This window comes from Leptodactylus fuscus, chromosome 2 (genome assembly GCF_031893055.1).
Source record: "Leptodactylus fuscus isolate aLepFus1 chromosome 2, aLepFus1.hap2, whole genome shotgun sequence".
NCBI classification, from domain to species: Eukaryota; Metazoa; Chordata; class Amphibia; order Anura; family Leptodactylidae; genus Leptodactylus; species Leptodactylus fuscus.
The window spans coordinates 258,845,005-258,861,540 of NC_134266.1; the positions used below are offsets into that span (position 1 = coordinate 258,845,005).

The window sequence follows — 16,536 nt, forward strand, 5'->3', positions numbered from 1 at the left end:
AGGAACGGCGCGGCGGAGATCACATCTAAAGGTAAGAGACAAATAGCCTTTGTAAAGACTATTCCGACGTCTTATCCACAAAAAAAGAGGTTTTAATGGTAGAATCCCTTTAAGTATAGGTCACTAATATGTAAAGCCTGTAGACAACCCCTTAGGGCTTGGGCCTCATGTCTAATAGAAAAAGAAAGCCCACAGGGGAAACCTCTGTGAACTTTCTGTCCAAAGCGCCGCAGGAAGAACCGCAATGCGTTGCCACCGTGGTTTTTCATGCAGCGTTTTTTTTCTGTGACCACACTGCGTGGAGCCTTAGCCTTAAGATGTCCTCCCCTTAGACAAACAATCCTGTATAGAGTGTTTCTACAGCCTCCTGTCCTATCCTATAATCTTGTTTGTACATTGCAGGGTAATGTCAGGTCAGCATCAGCCAGCGCTATGGAGCAGTCTCTAAAAAATGTCACCTCCTCTGTGAAGAAGAATAGCAAATCTACAAGTGCAGCAGCAAGTCACGATAAATGTTTTCAGACATGCAGAGAAATGTCTTTACTACAACGAGAGCAGAAATTCAACCTGTGCAGTAAGTACCACGCCGACTTATAGTGTCCTGAAGGATATATAAAGGACTATTGTCACATACAGAAGAAGGCAACCATTACTATATACATAGAAGCTCGTTACATGTATCAAAGAGCGCATCCTATGGCACCACGTTGCAGAAAACTGGTTTTATTGTTGCAGATTTTGCTGCAGTTTTTTGAGCCAAAGTCAGTAATAACTACAAAGGGAATGGGAAATATATGGAAAGTTCTTATACTTCTCATTTCTGCTCGATCCACTTCTGACTTTGGCTCAAAAAACTGCAACAAAATCTGCAATGAAAAAGCTGCTTTCTTCACAATGAAGAAATGCAGCTTTTTTTGTTGCAGCTTTTGCTGCAGTTTTTTGAGCCAAAGCCAGGAGTGGATTGAGCAAGAGGGAGAAGTATGAGACTTTCATGTATATTAGCCATTCCTTTTGTAGCCATTCTTGGTTTGGGGTCAAAAAACCGCAGCAAAATCTGCAACAAAAAAGCTGCATTTCCACAAAGTGGGGCTTCAGCCTTAGGCTAAGGCCCCACGGGCTGTAATTGCAGCACTAAAGTGCTGCAGAAAGAACCGCGGTGTGAATGCACTGCAGTTCTTTCCGCAGTGCTTTCAACAGAAAGTTCGCTGAGTTTTCCTCTGCGGACTTTCTGTTACAATTATATCTATGGGAAAGCCGCCGGCGTTTCCGTAGATATAATTGACATGCTGCGATTTGCAAAGCTGCAACGGCTTTGCAAATCACTGCGTGTCCGCACTGCTTGCACTGTAAAACGCTGCGATTTTTCCCACAGCGTCTCCGCTGCGGGCAAATCACGGCGTTTACGTCCTGTGGGGCCCCCGGCCTTATACGGGAAATCTATGTAAGTTTTGTGGCATTTGTTATATTGTAAGTCTACGCCTGTACTTCACTGGTATAGATTTACATTGTGGCGCATGGCACCAAAGCCTCTGAATAATTTAGGTTCACCTTGTGCTGTTCGGGGTCTTTATAAATAATGGCATGGGAAACACGTATAAGAACACCCGTCATGCAGCCATTTTTGGCATTCATGAATAAAATCTAAGACTCTATTCAGATGACCGTGATACAAAATGATTGTTAAAAATTTACATTTGTCCTGGACATTTTGCATTCTTGGGACACCCGTTTTCCCATATTCCTCATAGACTCGAGTCTATTTAAAGAATTATGAAAACAGACAAGAATAGGCCATGGTCATGTGAATATCCCCAGACATCCGTCACATGGCCATTGATCATGTTTGTGTCAATAGAGCTTAATAATTATTTATTCATTAATCACGTGCTCGCGCTTCAGACAGATTATGGCTCAGCTGCTCATTTCCCTATGTCTGCCCGTTACATCATATCCAAAAATCTGGAATCCAGATCTCATTTGGCGCTCTCTTATATAATCCGCCCCTATTGTCTTCTTGGCCCAATAACTTTCTGCTCTCTTTATATTTTTGGATTATTTTTCTCCCTATTGTATTGTAACACATTGTTATTACCAATGTTATTCACCGTCATGGTCTCCTCCTTCCATGGTCTCTGTTTAGCGTGTATAGTACTTTTACCTCCCTGGCGTCTTGCTTAAAGCGTACCTCGTAATATAAACCACTCCTTATAAACTAATAGTGCAAGTGAATAGAAGAAACTTTGTAATATGTCTTATTAAAGAAATCTGTGTTCTTGTCCACGTATGAGACTATTTTCCTCCTCCTTCCTTTCCATTAGGGTGAGTAATTTGGGCCGGAATTTGATGTGAAGGCCGCCTCAGATTTCGGTCCCAAAAACAGCTAGCTGCAGTGCACCAGCATCCAGTTGCGGCACTCCGCTCCCGATTAGGCCCAAATGAATGGGCCTAGTCGGGAGGGAGGTGTCGCAAGGCGGACGTGGCACGGAATCCGACTGAAAAATGGCAGGTTGCAGAAAAAGGAAATGACTGGCTTCAATTGATTTCAATGGGAGGCGTTTTTTTGAGCCAGATTCTGACGTGGATTCCGCGATGTGAAGCCTCAAACATAGAAGTCTATGGGGAGAAGGAAACGGACGGGTCGTAACTGATTTCTTGCCTCCTTCTGTAAGTGGTAGAGCATTTTATACTAGATATAGCAGAGTCATAAGAGCTATATGGGTAAGTTCACACGATGTAACGTTGAGCGTGATCTGGCACGTATAAACGTGCCGGCAGATGACGCACTCAAAATGCTCCCATTCATTTCAGTGGGAGTTAGGAGCGTATATGCCGTGTTATTTTGCGCCCGTGATTTTGCAGCCACTAAGTGTAGCAGAGCTTATCATCTGCAGTACATGTGGTATCTTTTCCTTCTCTCCCTCTCCATAGACTCCAATGTTAGACGTCACTTATCCTGTTATATGGAGAACAAAGCAATTTTCTTTAATAAGATCAAGTTACTTATATTCACTTGTACTATTCATTTATAAGATGCTGTTTTATAGTTGGAGGCACACTTAAAGAAGTCAGAGTTGCTGAACAGTAGAGAGGGGCGCTGGGTCCAGGCTTCAGGGGCATAGAAGTGAATGAAGCGCTGGTCATGCAAGTGCATTGCCGCTCCACCACCCTCCTGATCATTAGCAGGCCCTGTGTTTGGGCCCCCAGTGATTGGACACTTATCCCTTGTCCTGTGGATAGGGGAGAAGTGTTCATAGCAGCAGAATTCAGTCACTGTCGGCTTTCCCGTTCTGTGTCCCTGCTGAAGAGCTATCGGTGCTGTTACCATAGCTCTTCAGTGTCAGAAGGGCGTTTCTGACAGTCTGTGAGGAACGCCCCTCCTAACAGTAGAGTCCATAGTACTGTACTGTCAGATTGGGCGTTCCTTACCGCCCTGCCAGGACGCTGAGCGGTGAAGAACGCCCCCCTAGTACTAGTCTATGGACGAGTACTGCCAGGAGGAGGGGGGTGTTCCTCACCGCTCAGAGTCATCGCTGGAGAGTAAGGAACACCCAATCTGACAGTACAGTGCTATGGACTCTACTGTTAGGAGGGGCGTTCCTCACAGACTGTCAGAAACGCCCTTCTGACACTGAAGAGCTATGGTACCGGCACTGATAGCTCTTCAGTGGGGGCACATAATGGGAAAGCTGATTCGGCGCGCTGTTGGCTTTCTAGCGGTATATATAACCATGTGTATCCAAGGACATAAAAGGTCCTCTTTAAGTATACATGTTAGTATATATATATTTGTTCTTAACAGTTTTCTTGTGCATGGGTGGAGTGTCCATAAATGATTCTTCACATGTACAGCTATAACCCATGTAACTAAATGTTATTCCACTTCAGAGAATCTACAAAACTCTCTCATTACTTATGCAAGGAGTACAAAGAAGATGTTAAAGAGCATGATGGAGGATCACCAAAAGACTCTCGAATTTCTATCAAATCAGGTGCAAATACTTCTGTCTCGTTCTGTCTTGATAGATTTTTTTACAGTTCGCTACAATATTTAGCTCATAGAAATCCAATTCTTGTTGAGTCTGCCATCTTGGATTCTCCCTCGAAACAAGTGGGTTTTGCTCAAGTTGGAGATCGAAAACATTACATACTACAACCATAGTCACGAGAACGATCAGGCCACATGTCACAGCATTACTGCCTAGGTGTAAGCTACAAGTAATGTTGTACAGGGAATTGAAGAGGTTTTCTGGCAGATTTTTTTTTATATCGATAACTTATCTACAAGAATCATCATCAGTATTCAATTGGTGGGGGTCCGCTATGTGGACCCTGCACAAACCAGCTGATTTGGCCACGTCCCAGTGATGGAAGCTACTGCACAGGTTGGGGTCGGAAGCAGCTTTATTTCTATTAAAGTAATAGGTGCAGAGTTGTAGTAACACCTCTATATAGTCGGCTGAGCTGCAGCTTTCTGCCTATCACTTGAATAGGAGAAGTGCCGCTTCAGGGCCTGTCCAGCTCCAGGAGGCAATCGGATCAGCTGATCAGTGCAGGGTCCCGATGTCATCAGTATCAAAAACCACCGGGGGGCCTAAAAACCCTGTAAGGGTAAGTTTAGACGGGGTTTTTTGAACTGGAACCTAAGGCGGAGGCTGCCTCAGGTTTCGGTCCAAAACACGCGTAGCTACGACTGGATGCCGGAGCAGTGCGCCGGCACTCAGTCGCGCATTCCGCTCTGGATTAGGCCCAAATGAATGGGCCTCGTCGGGCGGGAGTGTCTTCAGGCGGATGTTGCAAGGCGAATCCACCTGAAAGAATGAGCATGTCGCTTCTTTTTGTTCCGGCTCCCAGAAAAAAGAACTGACCAACTCCCATTGATGGATATGGCCCCAAAATCCTAACCGAAAAACCCCATGTGAACTTACCCTAATTGTACTTGCCACCATGTAATCCTTTATTATGCGGATTAGATAATCACTAATGATCTCTGTAACCAATTTATTTTAGGTGATCCTTTTAACAAAAAGGTATTGTCTAATGAGATTAGCCTTTAAAGGGAGTCTATCAGGTCTCAGATGCCTCCCATACCAATGATAGTGCCATAAAGAGGCCTTTAATAGGAGCAGAAACATAACTGTAGGACTACAAACTGATGAATCAATGCAGAGATAATCATTTTTTTTATGAATATGCAAATTAGCCTGCAAGTGCAACAGGGGCGGGACCTGATTTGTTAGGTTTCTGTTCCTACTAAGGTCTCTACACGGCACTATTATTGGTTGGTGGACATCGTGGACCTGGTAAACTTCCTTTAAGGGAGCTGTAGGGATTATTGGTTGCTTTGCCATATTCCTGATGGGCATGTCTGCTATGGTTATCCAGTGATACATAATAGATCTATTGTCTGACTTGTAGTATAACATTCAGTATCATACAATGTACTTAACCCTCTCATTATTACCTATAGGTGAGTGAACTAACCAATAAGGTTCTTCTTTTGAATGCAGAAGTCTTGAAAAAACAGACAGATCCTTTTCTTCATAGACCCTTTCAGACACATGGTAAGATTTGTGATGTTCGCTTGAATGAAAGATAACTCTAATACATTGCAGCATTGCTACTAAGTAGACTATTGCAATGTGCTGCGTTGTTGTACATAGGGGCGTAAATTGAGGGGGTGCAGTGGGTGTGCAAGTCTTAGGCTGAGTTCACACGGGGTATTTTGGTCAGGATTTTGAGGCCGTACTCACCTTCAAATCCTGACCAAAAAGATGGCTCCCATTGAAATCAATGGGAGCTGCTCAGGTCTTTTTTCCGGGAACCGTTTGTTCCGGCTCCCGGAAAAAAAGGACGAACTTGTTCAATCGTGAGGCGACTCCGCCTGAAGACACTCCCTCCTCCTGACTAGGCCCATTCATTTGGGCCTAAACCAGAGTGGACTGCACGACTGGAGGCCGGTGCACTGCACCGGCTTCCAGTTGCAGCTACCCGTATTTTGGACCGGAACCTGAGGCGGCCTCCGCTAGTGGAAAATGGAACCCATTGAAGTCAATGGGAGGCTTTTTTTCCACTTGGATTTGCAGCACCAAAATCCTCGCCAAAAAAACTCCATGTGAATGGACCCAAAGACTTTTGGTCTGACACCCAGGACCCAAGCGATCTGACACTTATACCCTGTAGGGAATAAGAGTCCTTAATGGCACAATTCCTATAATGGGATTTTCGGGAACTTATATAGTGATGACCTATCCTTAGTCAATAAGTGATTGTTGGGGGTCTGACACTTGCTTGAAGAGGCAACCCCCCCATGAGTGCTGCCACCTTGTCCCTGTGCCGATGATGTCACGTTCATTGGTCACATAGTACAGCAGCAGCTCAGTCCCATTCAAGTGAACTAGTCTGAGCTGCAGTAACAAGTTCAGCCCCTATGTCATATATGACACTGTGCTTGGTATTAAGTGAAGAATTGCATCTGATCTGTGGGGTCCTGGGTGTCAGACCCCAACTAACCACATATACAGGTATATGACCTATCCTAGAGGTAGATCATCACTATAAATCATCACTATATCCCAGAAACTGTTTTACATTTTTTTTTTTTTTTTTTTTTAGTTTTTAATTCTCGGTTTTGAAGTATTTTATTAGAAACTCTTATTTTGTCAGAATCAAGTAAAAGCTACTAGTAAATCCCCTCGGACAGGCAAGGGTTATAGTAGCAGTACAGAAGGAGACATCCTGTTTATCCTTACTTTTCCCTCCGTTGCTATGTTTGATGATCCCACCTTCAATAAGGATGGCCAGCTGGCTGCACTGACATAATACCCGCTCTAGGTACAGACAGCACACACATCATGGAATATTCCACAGCCAATAATACAGATTATATAGCCCAGTGTCTGGAATAATCCAAATATTATATCATGTAACACCAGCACAGAACTGGGGTGTATATGTCGTATGCCGGAAACGGTATACAGTGTATAGAGATATATACTGTAGCGGTGACGCCCGGGAACTGCAGCTCTGTTCCCATTCACTTGAACGGCAGAAGCCGTCTCTGGCCATATACCAATTATATGGATTCTGGCTGCCGAATCAGCTGATCGGTATCAAGACCAGATGTCAGACTCCCACCCATCTGATCCTGATCCTGTGGATAGGTCATGAGTAGCCATTAACGGTGGGTCTTGGATAACCCCTATAAGGGTAAGTTCACACTGGTTTTTTTTTTATCGGAACCTAAGGCGGAGGCCGCTCTAAAATACGGGTAGCCACAACTGAATGCCGGTGCACCGCAACGGCATCCAGTCGCGCACTCCGCTCTGGATTAGGCCACTGAATGGGCCTAGTCTGGAGGAGGGAGTGTCTTCAGGCCGAATTGTGAGGCGACTCTGCCTGAAGAATGAGCACCTCGCTTCTTTTTCTGGGACCCGGAACAAACCGGCTCCTGGAAAAAAGACCTGAGCAGCTCCCATTGATTTCAATGGGGGCCGTCTTTTTGGTCAAAATCCTGACCAAAAACCCCGTGTGAACTTACCCTCATACAGACCCCAGGCTAACCCTGACTTATTATTGGCCTCAGACCAGATCCCCTTAATACAGTCGATACAAACCCCATCAGACCCACTTATTACAAAATCCAGACCAAACTATTCTTATTATAGACCACAGACCAAGTCACGCTTAAAGGGATTCTACCACTAAACGAACATTTTTTCTAATTACCACGTCGGAATAGCCTTAAGAAATGCTACTCATCTCCTACCTTTAGACGTGGTCTCCGCGGTGCCGTTCCTTAGAAATACCGGTTTTAACCGTTATGCAAATGAGTTCTCTGCAGCAATGAGCAGGCAGTGGAGCACTCGGCGTCCCCACTGTTGCCCGAGTGCTCTTTCCAGCGACACCTCCATCTTCAGCTGCAACCCCGCTTCTTCTGTCTTCCGTCTCGGTCCAACTTCCGACGCCTGCGCAGTACGCTCCTGTATTGATCCAGGCGTCGGAAGTTGGACCGACAGATGAAGACAGAAGAGGCGGGCAACTCTCGGGCAGCCGTGGGGATGCTCGCATCGCCGTTTGAGCGCTGGGGCCCGCCCTCATTTCTGCAGAGAATTCATTTGCATACGGTATTTTTAAGGAACGGCGACGCGGAGACCACGTCTAAAGGTAAGAGACGAATAGCCTTTCTTAAGGCTATTCCGACGTGGTAATTAGAAAAAATGTTCGTTTAGTGGTATAATTCCTTTAAGCTAGCCATACACATTAGATTTTTCAGCCAAAATGGCCAATTTAGGTGATTGGGTAAGTTAATGCCACGAATGTCTGACAAAAGCAGATTGGTCATGCTGAATAACTTCGACTGGTTGTCTTTGGGACGATCATTGGCCAACTTGTGCAGACTGCCCCCAATATTGATAGTGGGATCATTCATACAAACAAATCCATCATTGACCGAACGGCCACGTGAAAGCCATCCGAAATCTAATGTGTATGACTTGCATATTTTATTTATTTATTTTTTTAAATGTAGATTGTGAGCCCCACATAGAGCTCACAATGTACATTTTTCCCTATCAGTATGTCTTTGGAATATGGGATGGAAATCCATGCAAACATGGGGAGAACATACAAACTCCTTGCAGATGTTTTTTTGCCCTTGGCGGGATTTGAACACCAGGACCCAGCGCTGCAAGGCTGCAGTGCTAACCACTGAGCCACCGTGTGGCCCCTATGACTGGCATATTTAAGACCGAGAACAAGAGGGACAGAAAATCACCTCTCCTTGTTCCTTCAGTCCTCCTAATCCTTAGTGCCCCATAAACAACATCCCGACACCCACACAGGTGCCCGAAAGTGCAGAGGACTGCGGGGAGAGGTGAGTATATGGCAATCTGATACCTCTCAGTTCCTGGTAATGCAATATTAAAGAAATTCTACTATATGTCCAGGGTGCACGGTGACATGACATTGCTGGACCACACGGTTACTACTTGTACTCGTAGAGCGGAGACCTCTCCCTTCTATTTCTGCAGGATTTGATTGCACTGATATTAAGGACAATTTTGGAACAAATGCAAAAGCTCCGAGTGGAATCTACATCATCCAGCCCGAAGGAACGCACTTCCCGTTTGAGGTAACTACCTGAGAGCAGAGACCCCTGCGTTCTGCTTACTGTGATGTGAATAAGGCTACGGCCACAACCAAAGATCGCCAGTTCTCTCTGTGACTTCTTCACTAATGCGAGTGGTTGGAGTCACATTGCGACTTTTCATACTGATGACTTATCCTATTGATTGGGGACAACTTTCTAGTGGGGGCTTGCCCCGGCACCCCCTTGTTCACAAGAATGGGGGTCTGTGTGGCCCATAGGAATAGAGTGGCAGATTGCATGTGTGTGCTGTAACTGTATTCATGGAGTACTCTCACTATTATGGGGTACATTGGATCCCTTAGCCATGACCTGTGGGGGTCCCAGCGGTCACTGTCGCTCGGATTAGTGATGTCCCTAGAACAGCCATTGTAAACTGAAAATATTGTACCATAGGAGAGCCCTGTATACAACTAGTCATTAGTTATATACTGGAAGAGTATATCTTACATTCTATTCTCAGTCTCGTAAACTTGTCTGAGTTTTCTCGCTGTGAATTCCGTCAGTATTGCCAGCACATTACATCAGTGTTTTATGTCTGGGAACATTGTCAGGTGTCCTCCAGAGCAGCGCTCCTGGTGTTACTGGATATCTTCTAATCTGGATATACATAGGTGGATGCATTTCCAAGTGAATAAAGGAACATCGACTACCAAATCTCACATTTAATGTAAATTTCCACCTTTATCCAGGACTATGATATTGATTGCTGAAGCATTTTCACTATTTACCAAGCATAGCGCCATACGTTGTATAGTGGCTGCATTTGGTATTGCAGCTCGGCCTCATTCATTTGAAAAGGACTGAGCTGCAGTATGGTCATGCCCTGCAGATGTTTCGTCACTGCCCTGAGTTCAATATCACAGTCCTAGACAATCCGGTATAGGAGGAAACATCCACATGTGTCATACAGAAGCGTGCAGAGAAAACACAAGCTATAGCGCTCAGTTGAGTCCCATTGATGGGGCCCCCATTGAGCAGCATACTTGCCAACATTTGGGGATCAAGCTCTGGCGTGGCCCGCCCACAATGAAAATTTTCACAGGAGGTCCCACCCCCATGGGCAGGTCACACCCTCCTTTTTGGCTTCACCAAAACCCCCTTTTTTAGGTTGTGGCCACTTTATGTGCTTGCCTAGTCTTCCACGAGTTCGGGAGGTCACCCCTTTTTTTGGGCAAGGAGCAGAAAGTATGTAAGGGAGGCTCAAATGTAGAACCCATTGGTATCAAGGAGAATATAGATGATACATGCCATTCACCATGATGCTGTCTACTCTACTGGAATGTCTCCGTAGGCTTTCTGTGACATGGATTATAGAGGAGGAGGTTGGACTGTTCTTCAGAAGAGAATTGATGGAACCATTGATTTCCAGAGAACTTGGCCGGACTATACGGATGGATTTGGAGAACTTTCAGGTGAGTAAATCTAGAAATAATCTAGAGGATTAAGGTAATAGAGGATGAAGGTCTCCAGTTGGGTCCACTGTAGACCTGAGCAAAGAGCTTTGGCAAATGCCCAGGAAGAATCAAGGGGTGCTAACTGGTTTTTAGTGGGCATTGTAATAGTTTAGCTCCAAGAAACAGATAGCACCACGCTCTGTATAGTGGCTGAACTGAGTCACTGCAGGTTAGGTACCATTAAAGTGGGCAGGAACTGATCTGCAGTATCTGGTCCATCCATTACACAGAGAACAGAGCTGTCTGCTTCCTGCTCCATCCCCTATATACATACATGTTTGGTTCAGCTAAATATCCATGTGTTTTTTAATAGGGAGCGTAGAGTAAGCCCCTGTTAGGCTCTTTGCAGGCGGCTTATCTTCATTGAGAACAAACGATTGGGCATGTTGAAATCCAACATGCCTGATTCTTCTTCCTCCAGGTTCAAAATCAGGAGGCCATCATAAGCATTAGATGTTTGGTCAGTCTTGTCGAAATTCTGATAAGTTGGCCAACTTTACTGTAGTAGAAATAGGGATCCTGAGTATAACATTGGTACCCATTCAATAGACTGAATCTTCTGCATAATACAGGTTGCTGCAGTTAAAATGGTGGTTGTCAACTTTAAAGGACTAATTTTGTTCTGCTCCATCTATATATGTTTATTACATCTGTTCTATATACCTCACTGCATCCCCTTTAAATCCATTTATGAGTGTATGTGTGAGAAGATGTGTGGAGTTCATGGTAAGGATCACAGTGCACCATGAGGAGGAGGACGAAAAGGAAATTCCAGCTATTATACATAATCTCCCTATTGTTATGTTGGATTATCCTTGTGTTACCTGGGCAGCTGTTTCACATTATGTCCAGGCTCTCATGAGAACCACTGCTAACACACCAACCATACGAACACACAAGAATAACTTAAAGGGAATGTAAAGTTACAAAATGACTCATTGATTAAATGGTATTTATATTCAAAATATTTGTAACCCTTTCTCCATCGCAAAATTTATTTTATTTCGCTTTTTAGTTTTCTCCTCCCTTCAGTCCAAAAGCTATAAAATTTATTTATTTTTTTTGTTAAAGGCGTTTCCCGGGCAAATTTTTTTTTTAAATGTCTGTTAGTGCTAATAATGGGTTAATAAATGCACCCATATACCTTTAGTATTTTTTCATTGATTTCTGAGTATCTCTGGGAGCTACTGGCATCTCCTGCATTTGTTTACAGGGTTCAGCTTCCAGCTGTGTAACTTCCTCCCTACTAGAGATGAGCGAACACTGTTCGGATCAGCTGATCCGAACAGCACGCTCCCATAGAAATGAATGGAAGCACCTGGCACGCAGATTTTGCCGGCGGCCGGCCTCTTAACCCCCCGCGTGTCGGCCGCTTCCATTCATTTCTATGGGAGCGTGCTGTGAGCATGCTGTTCGGAATATTAAAACATTGCAATTCTGACACCATTTTTTAGGTGTCTTATTAGGGGTTCAATGTGCACTAAACATGACCTGTTACCTTTATTCTAAGAGTCAGTATAATTACAGCAATACCAACTTAAGGTTAAGGCTGAGTGCACTCAGTGTTTATTGGCTGCCTCAGTTTCTGGACCAAAAAACGGGTAGCCGCGACTGGATGCTGCTGCAGTGCATTAGCATCCAGTCGTGCACTCCACTCCGGATTAGGCCCAATGAATGGGCCTAGTCGGGAGGAGGGAGTGTCTTCAGGCCGAATCATGTGGCGAATCCGCCTGAAGAATGAGCATGTCCGTCCTTTTTTCCAGGAGCCGACAAAAACTGCTCCCGGAAAAAAGACCTGGCCGGCTCCCATGGATTTCAATGGGAGTTGTCTTTTAGGTCAGGATTTTGAGGCGAATTTGGCCTCAACATCCTGACCAAAAAACTGTGTGAACTCAGCCTAAGGCCTCACTTAGCTGGCTGTAGCAAAAAAAAGGGAAGCGGGAAAAACCATGGCGGAAATGCATCACATTTTTTTCCAGAGTTCTTTTCATAGAAAGCCCACAGAGGTTTCCTCTGCGTAGGTTCTGCTTTCATTACAGATATAGGGAACCTGCCAGCGTTTCCATAGGTATAATGCACATGCTGCAATTTCCAAAATCGGGATGGTTCTAGAAATCACAGCGTTTCCGCTCCATGTATTTAGTGTGGATGTGCAATGTGTGGATGGGATTCACTACAATCTTCTCCACTTTGCAGTGACTGTAAAACGCGGCGTTTTTGTGGTTTATGCCACGTGGGGACTAGGTTGTCTGAAAAGATGGTGACCATTTCATTGAAAGATGACACCTATATATGGATAACACATGATCCACCATTTACATTAGGGGATGGTCACAGCTTATCTCCTCCTTCTCCCTGCATAGTGACTAGGATTGTTTCCAAAAATTCAGGACTGTCCTGGTAAATTTATGCTCTACCCAAAGTGATCATGAGTAGAGATGAGCGAACAGTGTTCTATCGAACACATGTTCGATCGGATATCAGGGTGTTCGCCATGTTCGAATCGAATCGAACACCACGTGGTAAAGTGCGCCAAAATTCGATTCCCCTCCCACCTTCCCTGGCGCCTTTTTTGCACCAATAACAGCGCAGGGGAGGTGGGACAGGAACTACGACACCGGGGGCATTGAAAAAAATTGGAAAAAGTCATTGGCTGCCGAAATCAGGTGACCTCCATTTTAGACGAATAGTGGATTTCAAATCCGGGTCATATGAGAATGTGAACTTTGTGACTATGAGACAGGGATAGCTGTACAGGCAGGGATAGCTAGGGATAACCTTTATTTAGGGGGGAATGTTATTAAAAATAACTTTTTGGGGCTCTATCGGGTGTGTAATTGTGATTTTTGTGAGATAAACTTTTTCCCATAGGGATGCATTGGCCAGCGCTGATTGGCCGAATTCCATACTCTGGCCAATCAGTGCTGGCCAATGCATTCTATTAGCTTGATGAAGCAGAGTGTGCACAAGGGTTCAAGCGCACCCTCGGCTCTGATGTAGCAGAGCCGAGGCTGCACAAGGGTTCAAGCGCACCCTCGGCTCTGATGTAGGAGAGCCGAGGGTGCACTTGAACCCTTGTGCACCCTCAGCTCTGCTACATCAGAGCCGAGGGTGCGCTTGAACCCTTGTGCACACTCTGCTTCATCAAGCTAATAGAATGCATTGGCCAGCGCTGATTGGCCAATGTATTCTATTAGCCTGATGAAGTAGAGCTGAATGTGTGTGCTAAGCACACACATTCAGCTCTACTTCATCGGGCTAATAGAATGCATTGGCCAGCGCTGATTGGCCAGAGTACGGAACTCGACCAATCAGCGCTGGCTCTGCTGGAGGAGGCGGAGTCTAAGATCGCTCCACACCAGTCTCCATTCAGGTCCGACCTTAGACTCCGCCTCCTCCGGCAGAGCCAGCGCTGATTGGCCGAAGGCTGGCCAATGCATTCCTATGCGAATGCAGAGACTTAGCAGTGCTGAGTCAGTTTTGCTCAACTACACATCTGATGCACACTCGGCACTGCTACATCAGATGTAGCAATCTGATGTAGCAGAGCCGAGGGTGCACTAGAACCCCTGTGCAAACTCAGTTCACGCTAATAGAATGCATTGGCCAGCGCTGATTGGCCAATGCATTCTATTAGCCCGATGAAGTAGAGCTGAATGTGTGTGCTAAGCACACACATTCAGCACTGCTTCATCACGCCAATACAATGCATTAGCCAGTGCTGATTGGCCAGAGTACGGAATTCGGCCAATCAGCGCTGGCCAATGCATTCTATTAGCCCGATGAAGTAGAGCTGAATGTGTGTGCTAAGCACACACATTCAGCACTGCTTCATCACGCCAATACAATGCATTAGCCAGTGCTGATTGGCCAGAGTACGGAATTCGGCCAATCAGCGCTGGCTCTGCTGGAGGAGGCGGAGTCTAAGGTCGGACCTGAATGGAGACTGGTGTGGAGCGATCTTAGACTCCGCCTCCTCCAGCAGAGCCAGCGCTGATTGGTCGAGTTCCGTACTCTGGCCAATCAGCGCTGGCCAATGCATTCTATTAGCCCGATGAAGTAGAGCTGAATGTGTGTGCTTAGCACACACATTCAGCTCTACTTCATCAGGCTAATAGAATACATTGGCCAATCAGCGCTGGCCAATGCATTCTATTAGCTTGATGAAGCAGAGTGTGCACAAGGGTTCAAGCGCACCCTCGGCTCTGATGTAGCAGAGCTGAGGGTGCACAAGGGTTCAAGTGCACCCTCGGCTCTCCTACATCAGAGCCGAGGGTGCGCTTGAACCCTTGTGCAGCCTCGGCTCTGCTACATCAGAGCCGAGGGTGCGCTTGAACCCTTGTGCACACTCTGCTTCATCAAGCTAATAGAATGCATTGGCCAGCACTGATTGGCCAGAGTACGGAATTCGGCCAATCAGCGCTGGCCAATGCATTCTATTAGCCCGATGAAGTAGAGCTGAATGTGTGTGCTTCATCAGCAGAGCCAGCGCTGATTGGCCGAATTCCGTACTCTGGCCAATCAGCACTGGCTAATGCATTGTATTGGCGTGATGAAGCAGTGCTGAATGTGTGTGCTTAGCACACACATTCAGCTCTACTTCATCGGGCTAATAGAATGCATTGGCCAATCAGCGCTGGCCAATGCATTCTATTAGCGTGAACTGAGTTTGCACAGGGGTTCTAGTGCACCCTCGGCTCTGCTACATCAGATTGCTACATCTGATGTAGCAGTGCCGAGTGTGCATCAGATGTGTAGTTGAGCAAAACTGACTCAGCACTGCTAAGTCTGCATTCGCATAGGAATGCATTGGCCAGCCTTCGGCCAATCAGCGCTGGCTCTGCCGGAGGAGGCGGAGTCTAAGGTCGGACCTGAATGGAGACTGGTGTGGAGCGATCTTAGACTCCGCCTCCTCCAGCAGAGCCAGCGCTGATTGGTCGAGTTCCGTACTCTGGCCAATCAGCACTGGCCAATGCATTTCTATGGGGAAAAGTTAGCTTGCGAAAATCGCAAACTGACAGGGATTTCCATGAAATAAAGTGACTTTTATGCCCCCAGACATGCTTCCCCTGCTGTCCCAGTGTCATTCCAGGGTGTTGGTATCATTTCCTGGGGTGTCATAGTGGACTTGGTGACCCTCCAGACACGAATTTGGGTTTCCCCCTTAACGAGTTTATGTTCCCCATAGACTATAATGGGGTTCGAAACCCATTCGAACACTCGAACAATGAGCGGCTGTTCGAATCGAATTTCGAACCTCGAACATTTTAGTGTTCGCTCATCTCTAATCATGAGAGATGGAGTAGTAGTAGGTATATGTTGCACACCTAATGAACTAACACTGGTGTGGTTGGGGGGGTTTATATTCTTTATTCACTTTATCTGTAATCATAAGGGACATGCATCAACATGGAGAGTAGGACCTCCCTTCTTCTTGCTATCTGAGGTGCACTACAATAAGTGTCCTTACATACTATCTAGTAGTTATACATTAGCATCAAGTTCTCAGTCATTCCTAACATCAGTGACTGTATCAACATATACTGAACAATACAATATGAGAATATAACAACAACATGGCTGCAGCAATTAATCACTGTACCTGTAATCATAAGGGACATGCATCAATATGGAGAGCAGGACCTCCCTTCTTCTTGCTATCTGAGGTGCACTACAATAAGTGTCCCACCAGAAACACACCTCTGAGATACATGGTCCCACTCTAGTGTCAGATTACAGGACCTGTAAACTGCTAGTCTGACACTAGGTAATATCCAAATTTTTGTGTGGTGGATCTTTCTGTATATATCTCACATTCTTCCCTACTAAATTAATGTCGTCCTCGACATTCCGCATTTCCGCAATTATGTGGATTGTCTTAAGGTACTTTAGTAATTGAGAACAATCAATTGGTGGTGATATCTCCAATAGAGG

At 45.5% G+C, this 16,536-nt stretch overlaps 1 protein-coding gene across 1 annotated transcript in view; it reads left to right on the top strand.

Annotated features, from left to right (window-relative positions):
• The window catches only part of ANGPTL5 (angiopoietin like 5), a 43,141-nt gene that overhangs the window by 12,254 nt on the left and 14,351 nt on the right, over positions 1-16,536 (top strand). Inside the window, exons 2-6 of the mRNA XM_075266141.1 lie at positions 403-574; positions 3,886-3,989; positions 5,468-5,561; positions 9,030-9,130; positions 10,440-10,560. Coding sequence (XP_075122242.1) covers positions 403-574; positions 3,886-3,989; positions 5,468-5,561; positions 9,030-9,130; positions 10,440-10,560 — 592 coding nt within the window. The remainder of the gene's footprint in view (positions 1-402; positions 575-3,885; positions 3,990-5,467; positions 5,562-9,029; positions 9,131-10,439; positions 10,561-16,536) is intronic.